At 35.1% G+C, this 18573-nt stretch overlaps 2 protein-coding genes across 2 annotated transcripts in view; one reads left to right on the plus strand and one right to left on the minus strand.

Moving 5' to 3' along the window:
* Nucleotides 1-18573, minus strand: part of LOC135217786 (vacuolar-sorting protein SNF8-like) — a 106666-nt gene that overhangs the window by 16534 nt on the left and 71559 nt on the right. The window contains exon 4 of the mRNA XM_064253815.1: nt 6519-6684. Coding sequence (XP_064109885.1) covers nt 6519-6684 — 166 coding nt within the window. The remainder of the gene's footprint in view (nt 1-6518; nt 6685-18573) is intronic.
* Nucleotides 17364-18573, plus strand: part of LOC135217785 (uncharacterized) — a 27503-nt gene continuing 26293 nt past the window's right edge. The window contains exon 1 of the mRNA XM_064253814.1: nt 17364-17900. Coding sequence (XP_064109884.1) covers nt 17825-17900 — 76 coding nt within the window. The 5' untranslated portion in view covers nt 17364-17824. The remainder of the gene's footprint in view (nt 17901-18573) is intronic.

Raw genomic sequence — 18573 nt, forward strand, 5'->3', positions numbered from 1 at the left:
AGGTATTGAATGGTCCAAATTGTTGTAGTATTTCATTGTTTATAGGTCAATTTAGCTTTATTATGAAATCTACTGGGGTGTTTTTGGAGGGCCTGGAACGGATTAATTTCGTATCTCGTGGTACCACTGTATGTATATATATATATATATATATATATATATATATATAAATATATATATATATATATATATATATATATGATATATATATATATACATATATATATATATATATATATATATATATATATATCTATATATATATATATATATATATATATATATATATATTATATATATATATATATATATATATATATATATATATATATATATATATATATATATATATATATATATATATATATATATATATATATATATATATATATATATAGATATATATATATATATATATATATATATATATATATATATATATATATATATATATATATATATATATATATATATATATATATATATATATATATATATATATATATATATATATATATATATATCTATATATATATATATATATATATATATATATATATATATATATATATATATAATATATATATATATATATATATATATATATATAATATAATATATATATATATATATATATATATATATATATATATATATATATATATATATATATATACTATATATAATATATATATATATATATATATATATAATATATATATATATATGTATATATATATATATATATATATATATATATGTATATATATATATATGTATATATATACATATATATATATATATATATATAAACAAGCGAAGACAATGAGACAATGAGGAGGAAATCGCTCATGCTTATGTAGGAGTGACAGCAATGTGTGGGAGTTTCACAGGAGGTAAGAATGAACAAGAAGGATCAGTAACCACAGGACTAGTTGGGTGCATGTTAACACCAGACAAAGCTTGGAAGTCTTTTTCATGTATAATTCATCCTCTGTGAAAACCTCACCCATTGCACAGGGAACCAGTCACGACACTCGTCACAAACAGTCATGTCCTCTGCAACTTGTGCAAAGGTCATGATGGTCTACATCAACAGATGAGCAGTAATGATTGCAAGGCTTAGAGGTGGTACCAGGACACATACACTCACGACCAGCCTTCGGCTCATAAGCCCTATCAGATGATTCGTGGGTTTGCATAATACACTATCACAAATACACAAGTATACACAGGATATTAAAAAAACAACAAGAAACAATCCCATTAGGAATGTCAGAATAAAAACAAACAAAACAAAGCGGCAGGCACGGCAGAGGGTTCAAGATGGCTGAAAGTAGAGTGAATGCTTGCCGTCCGGGTAAGCAGGACTCCCACCAGCCAGCTGGTAATTAACTACCCAACCACTTTGTTTAAAAGTTAAACAGCTGTTTTCCAGCTATGATGAAACAAATTCCTCATGTAAAGACTGATGATTTGTATGAGGATATGGACGTCAAGAAAAATGACTTCAACAACTCAATTGATGTGTGCCAAAAAGAAATGACACCAACCTCAAAGTAACCGGATGTCTCAAAGTGCCTGAAGAGTTCCCCATCAATATTAGATCTTCATCCTGACCAAAGCTGTAGAGTACTAGGTATAGATGGTAAAGGGCAGAGAACCATGCCGCCCACTGCCACTCAGTGGCTCAGAAATGTAGACAATATCTTAGTCTTCCATGTTAGCAGAGAATAAAATCCATTACAAAGCTCACTGTAAAATTTTCTTAATATTTCCCAGAATGAAGCACAAGCCGTGGTAAGGAGAGTAGTGAGTTGCTGGGTGGTCGTTAACCCTTAAACGCCGAAGCGGTAAAATAAAAATTGTCTCCCGTGTGCCGGAGGTGTTTCGGAGTGAGCGCGGAAGCGGAAAAAATATTTTTTTCAAAAAATCACAGCGCGCTTAGTTTTCAAGATTAAGAGTTCATTTTTGGCTCCTTTTTTTGTCATTGGCTGAAGTTTAGTATGCAACCATCAGAAATGAATAAAATTATCATTATCATATATAAATAATGCGATATATGATAACACAAAAACGAAATTTCATATATAATTGTATTCAATTCGCGCTGTGCGCAAAACGGTTAAAGGTAACAAGCTACTTTTTTTTCGTTGTAATGTACACTAAATTGCGATTATTTTGGTATATAACACATTGTAAAACGATAAAAGCAACACAGAGAAAATATTATCACAAAATAATGCATGAATTCGTAATGCGCGGACGTAAATATTTTTTTTTTTAAATTCACCATAAATCTAAATATCGTCCTAGAGACTTCCACTTTCTTTCAAAAAGAAGACAAATGATTGAATATTACTATACTGTAAGAGTATTAGCTTACAATTGCAGTTTTCGACCATATCTGATGAGTTAAAGTTGACCGAATGTCGAATTTTTTTATATATATTTTTTATATGCAATTATTTCGGAAATTAGAAAAGCTACAACCTTCAAATGTTTTTCGTCTTATTCTACATGAAATTGCGCACATTTTCATATATAAAACTCTATGAAATGCCTTATATGAAACGGAGCAAATATTCCGAGAATGGGACGTACGCATTTCGGAGATTTGTGGCGGAGAATCCGCGTACGGAAGGAAGGAAAGTGTTTTTTTAAATTCACCATAAATCTAAATATTGTGCTAGAGACTTCGAATTTGTTTCAAGATGAAGATAAATGACTGAATATTACTAGACTGTAAGAGTTTTAGCTTACAATTGCGTTTTTCGACCATTTCGGTAGAGTCAAAGTTGACCGAACGTAGTTTTTTTTCCATTTATCGTGATTTATATGCAAATATTTCAAAAATGAGAAAAGCTACAACCTTCAATTATTTTTATTGTATTCTACATGAAATTGCGCACATTTTCATATATAAAACTTTTTGTAACGGCTAATTTAAAATGGTGCAAACATTACCACAATCGCACGTATGATTTTTTCGGAAGCGTTACCGCGCGGACGTAAAGAAAATGTTATTTTTTTCATAAATTCACCATAAATCGAAATATTGTGCTAGAGACTTCCAATTTGTTGAAAAATGAAGATAAATGATTGAATATTACTAGAGTATAAGCGTTTTAGCTTACAATTGCGTTTTTCGACCATTTCGGTAGAGTCAAAGTTGACCCAAGGTTGAAAATTTGTCACTTATAATTTTTTATATGAAAATATTTCAAAATTGATAAAAGCTACAACCATGGGTTGTTTTTAGTTGTATTGTGCATGAAATTGCGCACATTTCCATATATAAAACTTTATGTAACGGCTAATTTTAAAATGGTGCAAACATTACCACAATCGCATGTATGATTGATTTTTTTTCGGAAGAGTTACCGCGCGGACGTAAGGAAAAAGTTTTTTCATAAATTCACCATAAATCGAAATATTGTGCTAGAGACTTCCAATTAGTTGCAAAATGAAGGTAAATGATTGAATATTACTAAAATATAAGAGTTTTAGCTTACAATTGCGTTTTTCGACCATTTCAGTAGAGTCAAAATTGACCGAAGGTTGAAATTTTGGCACTTATCGTTATTTATATGAAAATATGTCAAAACTGATAAAAGATCACGAGTACTTTTTTTGTTGTATTCTACATAAAAATGCACACATTTTCATATATAATACTCCATGTAACGGCTAATTTAAAATGGTACAAAAATTATGTCAAAGTGACGAAATAATTTCCGAGATGTGTCACAGATACTTTTTAGTGCGGCAAGAAAGAAATTCGCGCTTGCGCGCCTGCGTAACGATTGTAAACAAAACAACACCTTGATCCGTGAACTCCCAGCATCCCCCAAGGCGCGTGATTCAAGAGTTTTCGGCTGGTAGGCCTAAAAGTATTTTTCCGCGAATTTTTAAAAAAAACTTTTGTAAGTCGACGTAAAATACGTCCAGTCGTCACCCGAGAGACAAAAAATGTCGACGTAAAATACGTCCAGTCGGCGTTTAAGGGTTAAGCGATGAAACTAGCGGGGAAGTTAAATCTCTAATTGTTAGCACACAACTGCTTATGTTACCAACAATGACTACTTAATACACAACTGCTTATGTTACCAACAATGACTACTTAACAGAATTAAACAAGGACGAAGAGATCTTTTTAAATAAGAAAAAAAAATGTATATAAGAAACTGATAAGATATATGTTATATCTTATTTTCTAGAGGGCCTCTCAAGCCCCTCCAGTGACTGCTACTTTGGTCACTGTGACTACTGCCACAGTGACATGTCGACTGGTTTGAGAATTGAGACTAACTGCTACAGCAGTGGTTCCTATGATCTCCAAGCACGTTGCCTGTACTCCTGCATTTCCGCCACCATCCTACGGATGGGGGGATGCTCTCCTGCACTCCTTGATGAAGAAGGCATATGGCAGAAAGAAGTCGAAGAGGAGCCAAAAGGTATCATCATTGTCTTCATCTGCTCACAAAACTCACAAGCACAGGAAGAAGAAGGTAGCTTCTCCTTAGCGGAAGAAGTCCCACCCAGAGCTTCTGAAAGTTTGCCTCCTTCCATGGAAGAGGCAGAGGGTTCTCTTGGGTAATCTCCCAGTCTTAGGTCTTGGGGCCGTGCTGCGGGTCTTGCAGAGATCCCACGACTCGGGAGCACCAGGTGTGCAGGTCTCGCAGAGATCCCACCACTCAGGAGCATCAGGTGTGCGGGGCTCCAAGAGAACCCACACTAGTTCCAGGAGGTCACCTTCCTGGACTACTATAGAGCTTACCTCTGCCCGAGTCTCTCCAGACTCTCGGGTAGAGGGAGCAACTGATGATCGTGCCTCACATGACTTGGGAGCTCCAGGTGCGAAGACCTCCAAGGACACCCATGTTACCCCAGGTAATCGGGTTTCTTTGAAACACCGAGTCACCTCTACCAGTCGACGGGTTGGTGTAGGCTCTTTCAAGTGAGAGACTGTCAAACATGCAAGTGCTGCCCCACCCCTGCCAGTACTCACCAGACTATGCGGCCAGGGTCCCATGCAGGTGCAGCTGGCCCACGAGTTTGCTCACATGAAGCTTTTGGGGAGGTTCCCCACACAGTCTTCTTAACGTGTAGAGGCCACAGCCTTGAAGAAAGCTGGAGCAAGTCGAAAGGACAGCCCGAGAGTGCGTGATCACTCTCCCCAAGTCAGCCCTCACCTGCGTTTGTGTGAATGAGCCCACTCACCTGGGGATAGCTTCTGTGAATGTTCACACAAACTTATTCACTCTCCTCAGGACAGCCATCGCCCAGGTTCGTTTGAGTGCATGCTCTCTCCTAGACCCTTACAGTCATTGTCACTGTGGGTTGATGATCGCTCATGGTTTTCCTCTCCAGTCGGAGCTTCAGCTCGCAGCAGGTCACAGGTCTGAGAAAAGTACTCAGCCCCTCTCACCTGTCCCCTCAACCTCCTGGGATTACACCGGGAGCCGTGAGTTGGACAGAAGGGCTCATGGTTGGGATGCCTGCCATGTCCCAATGCAGCCCTCCCGCAAAGGCTTACATTCTTGGTTCGGTCCTCAGATCAACCTGATCGTATGCCAAAGTTATCTGTGGATGATGTCTTAAGGAAAGTCCTTTAGTACACACCATTTGTTTAATCAAGAAACTCAAGAAAATACCGTTATCTGTGGTGGATGTCTCGAGGAAAGTCCATTACACATCAAATGCTTAACAGAGAAACTCAAAGAAAACATCCAGTTATATGTGGATGATGTCTTAAGAAAAGTCCATTACAGTCGACCACCGCTATTCCCGAGTCCAATCACGGACACATCTATTTGCAGATTTTTCTATGGACTGTGTATACATATTATTTGAGGAAAATTCGCCTATTCGTGGTATTTTTCACCAAGAAATATTTAGATTACTGTATTTTCATATCATCTTCGTGACTAAATGCACTTTTTGTGATAAAACCATTAAAATACTGAGGTATAAGCACTTTTAGTTTTTTGTACCTCAACTATCAAAATTGGCAGTCTAACCCCTTTTAGAGGATTTCAGCTATTCACGGAGGGTGTGGTACCCATCCCCCCAAATACGGGGGTCCACTATACACATCAAATGCTTAACAGAGAAACTCAAAGGAAACATCCAGTTAGTATCTGTGACTGATGTCATAAGGAAAGTACATTACAAATTAATTGCTTAATAGAGAAACTCAAAAGAAAACATCCAGTTATCTGTGGCTGAGGTTTAAGGAACATCGTTTACACATCAACTGCTTAACTGAGAAACTCAAAGAAAACATCCAGTTATCTGAGAACAATGCTTTAAGGAAAGTCATTTACACATCATTTAATTACCCTTACACCCTTCCCCACCTTAATTGTTCTTTACCGGTTATTTTCAAGGTACTGTATATAATTTTAGTAAAAAATATAAACAATACATTCTGTACACAAGAACAGTATGATGGAGTCATTCTGCAAATTTGAATAACAATAATTGTATGATACTCATACAACTGGACTACTGACCCTGATATTTGGTTGTCCTGACGTCGTCTGTGATTGAGTCTCCTCATGACCTCTTCAAGGGAGAGAACTCCACCATTGCGATGACTAGTTGCCACACACAACTCTACAATCTGTACTCCTAACTCATAATAAAAGTCACCAACACCCAGCATCTCACACCAAAAACCTGAAACAACAATGTTGTCATTTATCATGAATATTTTTATGGTGGAAAAGGTTATGATTTAAACGCATCAAGCTTGAATCTGAAATACAAAAATTGGATCTCAGTGGATTATAATTACATTATATACTCTTCAACTAAACTCAAGCTCCCTGTGTTGCCAGGGTGCTAAATATGCAAAACAGAAATGATAATTTATGGTTTCAGATGTATTGGTAAAATTATATGCCTGAGAACATTGTTTAAACAACAGCCATCAATTGAGTATTTATTTTCTTTTAAGTTTAAGATTCTACCATTCACTTTTTCCTCTAGTCTAAATCACTTATAATGATGTACTTATTCATACCATGATCACTAAGTTACCCAATTTCATATCGGTGAATATTCAAAGAGTGAATATTGAATATTCAAAGAGTGAATATTGAATATTCAAAGAGTGAATATTCTATACCAACGGGTCAATATTCTATACCAAGGGTAAAATGTGCAAACATTATACCCCAAACATGAAGTGCATACGCCATCCTTGAGCAGGGTCATTGAGATGGTATGGGAATGTGTTAAGGATGGATGACGAGGAGGGAGTGAGGAGGGCTTGTAAAGAACCTGTTAGGCTTAGAGGAAGAAGATCGAGAGGAAGGGCAAATTAGATGGCGAGATAAAGTGAAGGAAGATATGGAGAGAAGAGGTTTGGTGGAGGATTGTGCCTTTAATAGAAGGCAGTAGAGGAGAAGGAACACCAGGCAACCGACCCCTTAATGTAGGGATAACAGTTGGAAAGAAGAAGACCATTATTGTCGAACATCCTAAGCAGCAGATGCTATCAATATGCTTAAGAAATTATAAATGAGCTATGCTATACCTACAGTCAACCTCCAACCACCAGCGGATACCGAAAATCTGCATTGTTCTTCCTTATAACTGCCTATCTTAATATTTCAAATACCAAATACTGTACCCTGTATATCTTAAACTAGAATGCTTAAAGTTGCCTATTTTAATAGTTTAAACACCAAATATACCTTTAACTATCAACCTAAAACACTATATCATTTTAAAGTCATTAACAACAGTACCCTTAAAAGTATATGGCTCACAACTACAAGAAAAGTAATCAAATTACTCCTAGGAGAGAGAGAGAGAGAGAGAACAAAATTACCAATGCGCATTCAAAATAATTTAATACACTACGTGACAGTATGTAAAACTACACAAAGATTAATTCACAAAACTTTACGATTCATTTAAGGAAGATTCATGCGCCTACGAGACGTTTGTTTGGCGGCTTCTGATTGGCTGGTACCGGAAGGTAGGCCGCTCGCTCAGTCTCATTATTTTCTACTGTGGCTTAGAAAACTAGCAAAATTATGTTTATATTTCTTCAATCAACTCACGCTTTGCTCAAGATAGGAAAATTTTGGTCATACCATAGGATTCGGTATTAATTGTACAACTAAGTCATCTTTTCCTGAAATCAATAAGATAATACCCAAAGGAATTACAATGAGTCCAAGGGAAAAGAGAAGCATTTAATTCTTAAAACCTGTTTTTATTTATCATCGGATTTTGCATCATTAACGTGATTAAGATAAAATGAAACTTGCGTTTTTATACAACAAATTCAACCTAATTACGCTGGTGCTTTCAGATTTTGGATGCTTGTAAAATGTGAGGAGAAAATTAAGAATATGTCTTATTATGTTGCATCAGTAAATTATTCAAGTTGACGGTATTGCTGAGAGAATGAGATCTGCAAGGCGTCGCCGTTGTGTTTGTCGCCTCAGCGAGAGATTTGAGTTGCCAATTAGCGATATAAAAGGTTGCAGTTTCGACAATATTTACCATGTTATATTATTACATTTTCTGAAAATAAATACACAGAATTTACATTATAACTGTCGAAAATTTTAAATCCAATATCATATAGTATGTCTGGGCATATCTGATAAGGAAAAAATAATAATAATCAGATGGATGCATCTGGTATCGTTAGCTCAGACCCATGCGGGCCGCGGGGAATTCAATCCAGCAAAGTTGAACTGTGGAAAGACGACTTCACACTCTTCAACTCAGCCTAAACTTTAATCAGGTTGTTTCAAGATAGTTGCTAATTTTATTTTATGAATATATTTTCAAATGAAACAGACATCAGAGATTTATTTGAGTGATATGAAATAATAATCTCAGTGAAGTAATAAACAACAAATAATTAAGAAAGATTGACTTCCTATCAGGCTGAGTCAAGTACGGCTGCAACTTATAAGACATATTCTTCATTTTCTCTTCACATATTACACGCATCCAAAATCTGAAAGCACCAGCGTATTCAGGGTGATTTTATTATAAGAAAATAAAAGTTTTAATTCATCTTGATCGTATGACTTATTAAAAATCCGATGATAAATAAAAACAGGTGTAAAGATTGAAACTTTTTCTCTTCACTTTTACTCGTTGTAATTCCTTTGTGTTTTATCTAATTGGTTTCAAGAAGAGATTATTTAGTTGTACAATTAATACCGAATCCTTTGGTATGACCAAAACTTTATTACCTTTTGGAAAACGTGAGATAAATGAAGAAATATAAACATACTGCATGTTTTCTAAGTCACAGACGAAAATATGACACAATGAGCGAGCGGCCTACCTCCCGGTACCAGCCAATCAGAGGCTGCCAAACAAACGTCTCGTAGGCGCAAGAATCTACCTTAAACGAATCAACCATAGTTTACTGTATACTATTATTTTATATATTATTATATATAATAATAAGTATCAGTAAACATTAAACTAAAATCAATAATAAAAAAAGAGGGGAAATTCCCTCACAAAGCATCAGAGCTATCAGCCAATCAACAACTAGCAAAGTTGGTACTCTGCTTTGTGATTGGCTGGAAGAGTTGAAAGTAACCAATCACACGGCAGAGTACCAGCTTTGCTAGTTGCTGATTGGCTCAAAGCATCAGAGCTACCGGCCATTCAGCAACTAGCAAAGCTGGTATTCTGCTGTGTGTTTGACTGGTAGCTCCGATGCTTTGTGAAGGAATTTCCCCTCTTTTTTTATGATTGATTTTAGTTTAATGTTTACTGATACTTATCATATATATATATATATATATATATATATATATATATATATATATATATATATATATATATCTATATATATATATATATAAAATAGTATACTACTAGTTTTGTGATTTAATCTTTGTGTACTTACATACTGAAACTTACTGTATCAAATATTTTTAATTCGCATTTGTAATTTTGCTCTCTCTCTCTCTCTCTCTCTCTCTCTCTCTCTCTCTCTCTCTCTCTCAGGAGTAACTGATTAGTTTTCATGTAGCTGAGAGCCATATACTTTTAAGGGTACTGTTGTTAATGACTTTAAAATACTTTAAAATTATATTTAAGTGTTTTAGGATGATAGTTTAACGTATATTTGGTGTTTGAACTAAGAAAATAGCATTCGTCATGGAGCCTATGCCAAAAAAAAAAAATTAACATGTACATATGTATGCATGCACTCATAGCTTGTGAATTTCTTGGAGTTTTAGTTTCATATTTTAATGTTAATGATACAGTTATTCAGATTTCATTAAAGATACATATACAGTAACAAGAAAGAGAGAGAAAGAGAAAGAGAAAGGGGGGGCGGGATTTGTCCTCACGTTAAATATCCAGAGTGAAATTATTCGTGAATTATTACACAGAGAGTATAACTTGAGAGAGAGAAGGGGGGGTTTTTACGTTGAATATCAATAGGGAATTATTCATAATTTACGAGAGAGAAAGAGATAATAGCTTGGGAGAGAGAGAAAGAGAGAAAGTTATTCTTACATTAAATATCAAAAGATGGAAATTATTCATGATTTATGTGAAATAAAAAATAACTTGGGAGAGAGAGAGACAGAGAGGCTGTTTAACTAGGTGCTACCCTTGGTCAATAGGTCGAGATGATTAACGGTTAGGTCTACATCCATCCCCATATGTGGGAGACTGCGTACCAGTAAAAGACTGGAATACACAAAGAATTACGCTAAAATCTTACGTAATTTACTAAAATCTTACGTAATTTACTATATTTGTCTTAACCCTTAATTAATGGATGGATATACTCATATGAGTTGTAATAAAAGGTTTTGGGTGGTGTGGACTATACTGAAGAAAAAAAATAGTAATCTCATACTTTAAAACACTACTTTGAAACAAGAGTGGTCACCATCAATATTCACCATCTTTAGCATTTTCACGAAACCTGTTTTTCGGTTACTGCGTATGTCATTAATTGAGGAAAAATCCTCTAGACAAAGGGAACAGCAATTTCTACAGTAAAGTGATGAGGCAATTAAAATGGAATGAAAACCTCATAAAAAAGATGTGTGGAACCTCCCCATTGTTACTGTATATGTATGGAACTATAAAAACTCACAAAACAAATTTTCCTGCTAGGCCACTTATTAGTTCAATAGCTTCTTCATCTTGCAATCTGGCGAAGTACCTATGGTTGATATACTTAACCCAGTGATTGGTACCATCTCTGAAGCTAATACAAGAAATAAGGTAGATTTGATCAATAAATTAAATAGTGTTCTCGTTTGATGTCATTCTCCACAAAAATTTGCTGGACATTCTATCAGATGTCCCCCGAGCTTAACTACATATATATATTGAGAATTTCTCCTACTACGTATCAGTCTATTACCGTTTGCTTAGAAATAAAGTCAAAACTGGTCAGGCTCTACACCCAGTATGGTTTGAAAAAAAAAAAAAAAAAAAGAAAGAAAAAAAAATACATATATATATATATATATAATATATATATTATATATATATACACGATATATATATATGTATATGATATATATATATATATCTATATATATATATATATATATGTGTGTGTGTATATGTATATATATATATATATATATATATATATATATGCATGTATGTATGCGTGAGAGATAGCTAGAAAGCAAACAGTTAACACAACCAAATACTCATGTCAGCATGAAGTCACAGAGTTAAAATATACCAAAAGTGAAAATCTATAACATATACTACCTAAAGTAACCACTAACTCTCCTCAGTGGTTTGAGAAAATTATCTCAAGGTTCTTGTGGTTAAAGAAAAAGGGACGTGCACAGCACTAACTGTTCTTACAGATAATCATGGACACTTTTCGGAAACGATAAAAATAACATATGACTACTTACATAAACTGGAATGTCTTTGTGAGCCCGTACATATGATTGCACATTACATATATATATATTTATATATATATATATATATATATATATATATATATATATGTATATATATATATACGTTATATATTATATATATATATATATATATATATATATATATATATTATATATATAAATTATTAGTTGATAAGAAATTCGTCGGAAGTGAATAAATTTCCATTCGGTTAACATAAATGAATATATATTAACCCCGAGGAAGAGCGAATTAGATATTAATGGACATTTGTAGCTTAATGTGTATATATGAATAACGGTGATGTGATAAGATATATATATATATATATATATATATATATATATATATATATATATATATATATATATATAATATATATATATAATATAATTGAATCACGAAAATATGAAACGTGATGAATACATACATACAAAATCCATGAAGAAAAGAGAAACGATGGAGTTCTACAAGACCATTCAACTTCTTGTCCTTTACTTAGTCAGCCAAGTAAAGGACAAGAAGTTGAATGGCCTTGTAGACCTCCATCGTTTCTGGTCAGGCTCTACACCCAGTATGGTTTGAAAAAAAAAAAAAAAAAAGAAAGAAAAAAAAAATACATATATATATATATATATATATATATATATATATATATATATATATACACGATGTATATATATATATATATATATATATATATATATATATATATATATATATATATATATATATATATATATGTATATATATATATATATATATATATATATATATATAAAATGACTGTATGTATGTTTGTACGTATGTATGTATGTGTGCGGGTGTATGTACCACACACTTTGAAATGCATTGAGCAATTGCAACCACACTTGGTATACATATGACTTACCATCTGGAAAAGAATACTGTGAGGGTAAGAATCACTGGCACCAAGGGGGGCTGTGAGAAGGGGGATAAATGTAAACAACAACCCAGAACAACAGTTATTAGTGTCTAATCCATAGTTTTCGAGGTTGCTGCTATGAATAGTGACATTCCCGATGCCCTTGAGTCCAAGTTCAGCTCTGATCGGAAGGGGAATTGAGAAGGGGTGAGAAAGGGTGAGAGGGGATGACTTAAAAATAACCGCAAATTTTAGATACTAGTGTCTAATCCATAGTTTTCAAAGTTGCTGAGATAAATAGTGACATTCCCGAAGCCCTTCAAGTCCAAGTTCAGCCCCAATAGGAAGGGGTTGACAAAATAAACAAAAACAACAGACATTAGTGCCTAATCCATAGTTTTCTAGGTCCCTGAGATGAATAGTGACATTCCCCTGATGCCCTTTAAGTCCAAGTTCAGCCCTGATAAGAAGTGGGGGTGGTGAGAAGGGGGAGGAAGGGGGTGACGTGTAAAAATAACCAGAAACGACAGATATTAGTGTCAAATTCATACTTTTCAAGGTCACAAAGATGAATAGTGACACTTCCAATGCCCTTTAAGTCGAAGTTCAGCCCTGATAGGAATGGGCGGTGAGAAGTGGTGAAATATATAATGTCAAAAATGCCGGGCAATGTAACTGAAAGAACTATTTTAACAGGAGAGAGAGAGAGAGAGAGAGAGAGAGAGAGAGAGAGAGAGAGAGAGAGAGAGAGAGAGAGAGAGAGAGAGAGAGAGAGAGAGAGAGAGAGAGAGAGAGAGGAGGTGTTAGGAGGAGAGAAAAAGCGTTTATCAGTCGTCATTCAGAGCTGGAGGATTAATAGAAGGTATTCGTTTCAGCTGAGTTCCGCAAATCTCCCATCCCCATTCAACTGGAGAGAGATGGTTGTCATGCCAATTTTTTTTATGCAAGAACACCCTAAAAGACTGCAATCAAGCTGCATCCCATGTTGGTGGCAATGTAGAGATCAAATATACAGATTTGACTGACAATTTTGCTACTGTTCTCTTGTTTTCAAAAAAGGGATACTTATCCAAGGTCTGACACCTGTCAGCTTTCACTGCTCTGTACACAGAAAGGATGAAAGCTTCACCAGCTCTAGCCATCTTCACCTTTAGATGCTGCTGGGTTATTAAATTCAGAAACTGTGTCACAGATGTCTTGTCTATTCTTCAAGATATTAAATGACTTCTATTGCCCCTTCCCATACATAGATGCTGTCTCATAACCAAGCTAATGATGATGCAGATATACCAACTGTCCTAACGGTCTATATAAGATATAGGACAAAGTTGCAGTAATGGGTGACGACAAAAGTTGCTTGTACTTCTTGTATTCCTTTCTAATCACTCTACGAAAATGCTTTTTATTAAAACTGGTAAAGCCCTCAATCCCAACAAGGCATACGATATTGGCAAACTTCAAGATAATTTGAGACATGATATTGGCAAGCTTTAAGATAATTTGGGATACATTTGTCAACTTTTGTTGTTCCTCCATACAGTCACAGGTTGTAACACATCAGCTATGTATGGGAAGGGGAAAAAGAAGTCATTTAATATATGGCTGTGAAAATTCACAATCATTTGAGGAAGAAAATGAATTGGATAGGGATGATCTAAGATTTACTTTGAAGCCTGCGCGTGTTATTTACCTATGATACAAAATTTGGATTAATTCCATTTTAATTACTGTCATTTGTACCTTCATACCATTTTTATTGCCAACATGTTGTAGTCCTTCACGTGTAGAGGGGTTCATCATCTATATTTCTTTCCTATTTCAATTGAAATATTTTTTTCTATCTTTTTAGTTTAACATTTATATGTTGGAGTAACAGAATAGTTACTACATAATTGTGCACAAGATATTTGTGCGATGTAGTTCATTAATGTAAAAAATACTCATACTTTCGTGTGCATCCTACGTGAATTGTATCAGCGTCTCTCACTGTCATTTCCGAGCTTATTAGTGTACATAATGCAACAATGTCTCAAAAGGCGTTACTGTTCAGTAATTGAGTGGAACGCAAGCAAAGTAATGCTTACCGTTCAGTAATTGAGTGGAACGCAAGCAAAGTAATGCTATCTTTTAATTAGAAAAACGAAAGGTACTGTTGGTTGGTTTGTCTGGCCAATTCCCATATTGATTTTTTTGTTTGTTTATTTATAGTGATAATTACTTGATTTTTCTAGATATGTACAAACTTGTATGCATATTTGAAAAGATTATTTTTTTCTATAACTTTTGTTTCGAAAGACTGGTCATTGTTTTTTAAATAAAATTATAGGACTAGTTTAACTATTTTCATTCTCATATTCTTACAAAATGCCTTAATTTTGTAAAGGAAACTACTCATACCTCTTAGAAAAAAAGGCTTAGCTCAAATTTTACTCAGTGATGTTTTTCGATAAAACCATTATTTTAAGAGATACTTCAATTTTAAGCGAATTCCAATGTGGCGGCTAACGTAAGCGTGGGAGGCCATGGGACTTTTAATATGTTGTTCATGTCCCATATCTCTACATTAGTGCAACGTTTCAGCTTTTATGTTATCATTTCACATCAAAACCCTAAGGTCCCAGGGCTAATGTCACATACTGATTTTCTGTTTGTTTAGTGATAACTACTTCATTTTTCTATATGTAATATATATTTGAAAAGAAAATTATTTTTTCTATAACTTTTGTTTCGAAATATTTGGTCTTACAGACCACCAGTTCTGAGGAAATTGTTTTTGAAAATAAAATTATATGATTAGTTTCAGTTTTTATTCTTATTTCATATAAAATGCGTTAATTTTGTAAAGCAAACTACTTCGTCTTGTCAAAAAATAAGTTCTGAACAACATTTACTCAGTAATGTTTTTCGATAAAAAAATTATTTTACGACACATTTCAATCTTAGGAAATTCCACTACGGTGGCAATTTTACAATATGGCGGCTAAATCAAGCATGGGAGGCCATGGGACTTTTGATATGTTGGTCATATCACATATCTACATTTGTGGAAAGTTTCAGCTTTTATATAATTACTTAACATCAAAACCCAAAAGTTCCTGGGATAATAGAAACACTCACAATTCTTAAAGGCATAACAAAAGCAGACAGTAACTTCTTCACATTAAACAAAAACCAGACAAGAAATAATGGATGGAAACTACAACTGAAGAGATATAACACATCTCATTGTGGGAACTTCTTCACATACAAGATGTGTGACACATGGAATAAACTGCCACCAGAAGTTGTAAACAGCAACAGTGTGGAAGAGTTTAAAAGAAAGGTAGACAAATCATTAGGGTACTATGAATTAATAGTAAAACCTGCTCCTACAGATAAGTGAGCACGTGATGTCTCACAGAAGGACTAATAAGTCTTTGAGACATTCTAATCCTTGTAACTCTCTCTCTCTCTCTTTATAAATATATATATATATATAAATATATATATATATATATATATATATATATATATGAATGAGAGAGAGGGAGAGATTATATATATTGGAATAATAGCGTGATATAATATGTGTGTGTGCAACTCATATATTCGCTAGTTTTCTGACAGAAGTTTTTAAAGACAAAAAGTAGGATTTTCCTCCGAGAAGGCCCTTCTAGCTTGACCAGAGAGCAACGAGAATTACGCGGGACGTCCTTACGAAGGCTGCAATTCGACCTTTGAAGTTATGCGGACAAATTCCTGGCAACTACAATAATAACTTGCAAGAAAATTATGCTAATAATGTCGATTATGGCAGGCAACAATAGGTATCTTCGACAGTAAAAATGATCTCGGAAGCATGATTGAATGACTCCTACTACACCTTATATTACACCATGTCAACTAAGCATCATAGGTAGCAAAAACAAACGTTTAGGCGAGGCATAAATTCTCTCTATCTCGAGGATCGTGAAGTACAGGTGTAACAAAGGAAATAGCAAACTAAACTAAGTGCACTCTCACTTCCATCAAATCCTAGAAAGTGCCAAAAGCAGCGAAAACATTCTCGCGAAGTGACGTAGGGCCTCTTCTCCCTGAGAGAGAGGCCAGAGGCCAGAGTACGCGGTGAGACATCGGAAATTCCATGAAATCCGGAGGCCCCGTGACTCATCCGGCAACCCGGCAACTCGAGTCAACTAAAGGGGATGATTTCTTTCACCCGAATCTCATTCCTTTACGCTCGTATTCGTTTTGTTCTTTGGATTTGTTTTCAGTTAAATAATGAAACGCTAAATGATATCCGAACTCGACGTGAAATCAGTTTATCAGAGAAATCGGATGATACTTTTATCGTATAACGTCTGTTTCATTCCTTGGGCTGAAGTCTGAACGAAAATTTGAGCAAAATCGAGAGGTGTCGTAGGGAAGGGGGTGGGAGGACTGGTTGGGTGCTGGAGGAGGTCATAGGTGGGATGCTTGGGGGAAGAAAAGAGATGGGTGGAGGACTGGAGTCTGCATGTTACTGAATGGAGGAGTTGGGCGGGGGGGGCGGCACAGGGGCAGCAAACATTCGCCGCAGAGCGACTGAAGCCTTCCTTATACGTAAATGAGAGTCGGACGACTGGCCTGGGGAGTGGGGGCCGGCCTGAGCCTCGCCTGGCAAAAGCCCGAACAACTATACTACAGAGTAGTCTTCCTTTGACAGCGACACTGGTGGGACGAGCGACGTCTGTCTGAAACCAGGCCGTACCTTCATGCTGTCCTCATTACTCACGCCCTCTGAGGTTTCGTGCGACTATCGAGTGATTAACATAGTGAATTAAAGGATGATAAGTTACCTGTAGTACACCAATCCTTATCAAAAACGTGAAATAGCAAAGAAGGGCAACTGCATCTATAGAAAGTGAATAGAACTAAGGTGAAACAAGTCAGTGGGTCTGTGTCATCTAACGGTGCCTACAGTGTCATTAATGTAGACAAAATTCTCGAAAAAATAACAAGGGCAACTATAGGTATTCTGTGCCAAAGAAACTTGCAGTACAAAATATGAAGAGCTCGTGTCGCTCAGCGTCGCAGAGTCACACCATGAAGACTTCAGCGCTGTTGATATATTTCATCTCGGGTTAGTAAGAGTCTATCTGAGTTACTCTCTTTCAAATATACACCAGTCAAAAGTCTCTCTCCTAAATGTATATCCTGCATATTCTCATCAATTTCCTCAAGGATGTGATAAATCGTCGTCACTTATTGATCAGATTACATAAGTTTCCTTTTCTCATTTCCTTATTCCTTTGGTTACTCTCACATCCTGCTGTCTACTAAAATCTTCTAAAATAATATAGGAGCCAGATTTTCTCATTATGATCTGCAACAATGCAAAAACCAAAATGTATTTCACACAAGTGGTAAAACTTCCTACAGTCGTCATTTTGTGGCTAATTTCTTCGTTTCAATTCATTACCGAAAAAGTACAACCCAACATATTCATTAACCAAATCTAGTTGGCTACATATTTTGTTTTATTCAGGACCCACTGAAGTACTGGCAACACTGCTGATATTTATCACTTTTATCGTCCCTTAAATTGTAAAGGAATTCAAGGGGGAAAAGCCCCTCCAAAGGCTGGGTAGCAGCCATCACTCAAATAACATCCTAGGACTAAAGCTATTTCCGGCTGGCCTCCATTATCTCCGAACGCAAAAAAAAAAGCCACCTGAGCACACTTCCTTCATTTGTCTTCACTGCCAAGCTGTCGTGATTTCAGACAACAAAGTTAAAATTTACATATTTGACCC

This window comes from Macrobrachium nipponense, chromosome 7, assembly GCF_015104395.2.
Source record: "Macrobrachium nipponense isolate FS-2020 chromosome 7, ASM1510439v2, whole genome shotgun sequence".
Taxonomy (NCBI): Eukaryota; Metazoa; Arthropoda; class Malacostraca; order Decapoda; family Palaemonidae; genus Macrobrachium; species Macrobrachium nipponense.